Here is a 4075-nt window from a genome sequence, read left to right on the forward strand (position 1 = left end):
TGACATCCAGGACCTCTATACTACGCTGTGTCAGAGGAAGGTACAAAAAATTGTCCAGTCATGGACTGTTTTCTCTGCTACCGCACGGCAAGCGATACTGGAGCGCCAAGTCTTGGACCAAAAGGCTTCTTAACAGCTTCTAGACTGATGAACAATCAAATGGCACTGCTGTTTATTATCTATGCATAGTCACTTTACAAATTTCCCTGACTAACCTGTACCCCCCCACATTGACTCAGTACCCCTTGTATATAGCCTCATTATTGTTATGTAATCTTCTTGTATTACTTTTTATTTTATTTTTTTACTTTAGTTTATTTAGTAAATATTTTTTCAACTCTATTTCTTGAACTGCATTGTTGGTTAAAGGCTTGTAAGTAAGCATTTCACAGTAAGGTCTACACTTGTTGTATTCAGCATTTCACAGTAAGGTCTACACTTGTTGTATTCAGCATTTCACAGTAAGGTCTACACTTGTTGTATTCAGCATTTCACAGTAAGGTCTACACTTGTTGTATTCAGCATTTCACAGTAAGGTCTACACTTGTTGTATTCAGCATTTCACAGTAAGGTCTACACCTGTTGTATTCGGCGCATGTGACAAATGAAATGTGATTTGATTGTATTTGATTGATTTGTTACCAGTTAATGTTTTTTCAAGACAAGTAACACAACGACTCCATGCATGATCTATCAGACCTAACACTTTCTGTCATTTAAAAAAATGGTTTCCCTACCATCTTATCTGACAGTAAAGACCCGGTGTAGCTGTGTCTTCCCACAGGGGAAGTCTCCCAGAGGAGAGAATGAGTTGTGTGTGTCTCGCAGCTCACAGATGTCCCTCTGCCTTTCTCTGTCTCAATCTTCCATAGTGGACAGGTCAGAATATATCTATCTGCCCCAGACAGTGGGCAGGTCAGTCTATATCTATCTGCCCCAGACAGTGGGCAGGTCAGTCTACAGCTCTCTGCCCCAGACAATGGACAGGTCAGTCTATCTGTGTCTCTCTGTCACACATTGTCTCTTCTACAGTGGACCGGTCAGTCTCTGTAAATCTCAGAGGCCAGTGAACTTGTCACCCTGCCAGGTCCCGTTGGTCTTGTTCAGAGAGCTGCTACTCCCATGTTTACTCTCTCCTGAGGCCTTCATGGCCAGCTCTGCTGCATCCGCCAACGGCTGCTTGTCCTCCGCCTCCGTCTCCCGGTGGTAGAAGTAGTTGAAGTTGGACACGATGACGGGGACGGGTAGGGCGATGGTCAGCACGCCGGCGATGGCGCACAGCGTCCCCACCATCTTACCGCCCATGGTGATCGGGCACATGTCGCCGTAGCCCACCGTAGTCATGGTGACCACGGCCCACCAGAAGCCGTCAGGGATGCTGACGAACTGTGTGCTGGGCTCGTCCACTTCAGCAAAGTAGATGGCACTAGAGAAGAGGATGACTCCGATGAAGAGGAAGAATATGAGGAGGCCAAGCTCCCGCATGCTGGCCTTCAGGGTCTGGCCCAGGATCTGGAGCCCCTTGGAGTGTCTGGACAGCTTGAAGATCCTGAACACCCTGACCAGACGGATGATACGAAGGATGGCCAGGGACATGTTCTGGCTGGAGTTCTGGTCCGGGGTGGTGACCAGCTCCGTTACCAAGGTGACGAAGTACGGGATGATGGAGACAATGTCGATGATGTTCATGAGGTTGTGGAAGAAGTTGCTCTTGGAGGGACAGACCACGAAGCGCACCACCAGCTCGAAGAAGAACCAGACGATGCAGGCCGTCTCGATGATGAAGAACGGGTCGGAGAATGTGGAGGTGATGGTTTTGGGTGTGGGCGAGGGCGGGAACAAGGACCCATGGCCGCCCAACGATAGGTTCCCATTGAAAGGCATCAGATGCGTGACGGTGGTGGGTAGGACGGGGTCCAGGGAGTTATCCCGGAACTCCGGTAGCGTCTCCATACAGAAGATGATGATGGAGATAACAATGACAAACACGGAGACCAGCGCCACGCCGCGTGCCGCGTTGGAGCTCTCGGGGTACTCGAACAGCAGCCAGAACTGCCGGTATATCTCGTTGGTCGGGAGAGGGATCTCCACTTCCTTGATAAAGCCCTCGTCCTCCCTGAACTGCTCCATGGCGTCACTCCCCAGCTCGTAGAACACGATCTCATCAGCAAACACATCCAGCGGAACGTTGGCCGGCCGACGGATCTTTCCTCCTGACTGGTAGTAGTACAGGATGCCATCGAAGCTTGGCCGGTTCCTGTCAAAGAAATACTCATTCCTCATGGGGTCAAAGTAGTCCATCCTCTTCATAGGGTCCCCCAGAAGAGTCTCAGGGAACTGGTCGAGGGTTTTGAGCTGCGTCTCGAAGCGGAGCCCGGCGATGTTGATGATGACCTTCTGGTCTCCGTCGTCTAGACCTGTCTTGTCCACGAACACATCCTCGCAGCACTCCTTAGCCAGCCGGCTGAAGATGGTCTCGCTCTGCGTCTGGGTCTCGCTACTCAGCAGCAACTTCCAGTTGGAGATCATGCTGGCACAGCTAGGACGCCCCCTCCTGCTGTGGGGTGGCATGACGGGTGACTGGGGCACATCCAGTGTATTGGGGGAGGAGCACGGGCAGGGGGAGGTATTCCTCCTGTGGGAGGAGTGTTCGGATGGGTAGTGGTGCTGGGGGGTGGATGTGAGGTTGGGCTGAGGGGAAAGGAGGTGGTAGGAGGAGTGTTCGGAGGGGTAGTGGTGCTGGGGGGTGGATGTGAGGTTGGGCTGAGGGGAAAGGAGGTGGTGGGAGCCGTGGATGGAGGGGTAGTGGTGCTGGGGGGTGGATGTGAGGTTGGGCTGAGGGGAAAGGAGGTGGTAGGAGGAGTGTTCGGAGGGGTAGTGGTGCTGGGGGGTGGATGTGAGGTTGGGCTGAGGGGAAAGGAGGTGGTAGGAGGAGTGTTCGGAGGTGTAGTGGTGCTGGGGAGTGGATGTGAGGTTGGGCTGAGGGGAAAGGAGGTGGTGGGAGCCGTGGATGGAGCAGTTTTCGGGGGGCATGTCGACCGTCAGGGTCGTGGTCTCGTCCGGGATGTTATCCACCTCATCTTCCAGGCTGGAGTCGTCCAGACTCTCAAAGTCCACTAGAGCCGCCTCCATGGCTGCTGCTGCTGGGGGGGGGGGGGGGGGGGGGGGGTACTACAACTGCTAATACTGCTGCTACTAATACTACTACTACTATTGCTACTACTACTACTAGTACCAGTACTGCTGTTGCTGCAAGTACACCTAGACCCTGGTTCTTAAAACACGTCCCAGGACACTCAGAGGACTAGAGGTGTAGACCAGAGTAGACTAGTCCAAGAGACCTTTAAAACACGTCCCAGGACACTCAGAGGACTAGAGGTGTAGACCAGAGTAGACTAGTCCAAGAGACCTTTAAAACACGTCCCAGGACACTCAGAGGACTAGAGGTGTAGACCAGAGTAGACTAGTCCAAGAGACCTTTAATACAGGTTCAGGAGAGAGGGAGGAAAGGAGATGTAGACCAGGGAAGGCCCCTCCAGGCAAGTCTAGTCCAGGAGGGTTTGATCCAAGCCCTCTGTCCAGGTGAGAAGATCCATAGAACGGTAGACCTCAGCTGCCTATAAGAGGGCCAGTTTCTTCAGGCTCTAATTCCCAGAGATGGAAGCAGTCTTCAGGGTAACAGGGTGAAGGGCTTTCCAGCAGTCATCAGATGCTTCATCACCTCTGCTACTACCTTCTCCTTCTCATACCTGCATTGGGGGGGGTGGGAGAGAGAGAGAGAGAGAGAGAGAGAGAGAGAGAGAGAGAGAGAGAGAGAGAGAGAGAGAGAGAGAGAGAGAGAGAGAGAGAGAGAGAGAGAGAGAGAGAGAGAGAGAGAGAGAGAGAGAGAGAGAGAGAGAGAATGTATGTTAGTTTGTGTGTCTGACATGTTTGCTGCTGACCGTCCTGCTATCTGCAGCACATTCACTGACAGCCCACTGGTTTAAATCGCTTGACACTGAAACCCTGATGCTTGGCACACACACAGGCTCATTCATCGGAAAACCCACTGATATTGCCAATTACGTTAATTATT

At 52.1% G+C, this 4075-nt stretch overlaps 1 protein-coding gene across 2 annotated transcripts; it reads right to left on the reverse strand.

Annotated features, from left to right (window-relative positions):
• Nucleotides 1-832: 832 nt before the first annotated feature.
• Nucleotides 833-3132, reverse strand: LOC139543164 (potassium voltage-gated channel subfamily A member 10-like). Of its 2 annotated transcripts, none has more exons than XM_071349413.1 (2): nucleotides 3013-3132; nucleotides 833-2718 (listed from the first exon to the last, which is right to left on the reverse strand). In XM_071349413.1, exons 1-2 carry the CDS (start codon nucleotides 3130-3132, stop codon nucleotides 1057-1059), a joined length of 1782 nt encoding a protein of 593 aa, XP_071205514.1. In that variant the 3' UTR covers nucleotides 833-1056. The 2 variants fall into 2 exon arrangements, with proteins under 2 accessions (XP_071205514.1, XP_071205513.1); XM_071349412.1 differs by having other exon boundaries at nucleotides 833-2680; nucleotides 2969-3132.
• Nucleotides 3133-4075: the final 943 nt, after the last annotated feature.

Source organism: Salvelinus alpinus, chromosome 17, assembly GCF_045679555.1.
Source record: "Salvelinus alpinus chromosome 17, SLU_Salpinus.1, whole genome shotgun sequence".
NCBI classification, from domain to species: domain Eukaryota; kingdom Metazoa; phylum Chordata; class Actinopteri; order Salmoniformes; family Salmonidae; genus Salvelinus; species Salvelinus alpinus.

Excerpts from the sequence above, each read along its gene's own strand:
- LOC139543164 (XM_071349412.1), bottom strand. The coding sequence starts at position 3,132 with ATGGAGGCGGCTCTAGTGGACTTTGAGAGTCTGGACGACTCCAGCCTG. Across the intron at positions 2,681-2,968 it reads TCCCCTCAGCCCAACCTCAC|ATCCACCCCCCAGCACCACT; the intron begins ATCCACTCCCCA and ends GCCCAACCTCAC.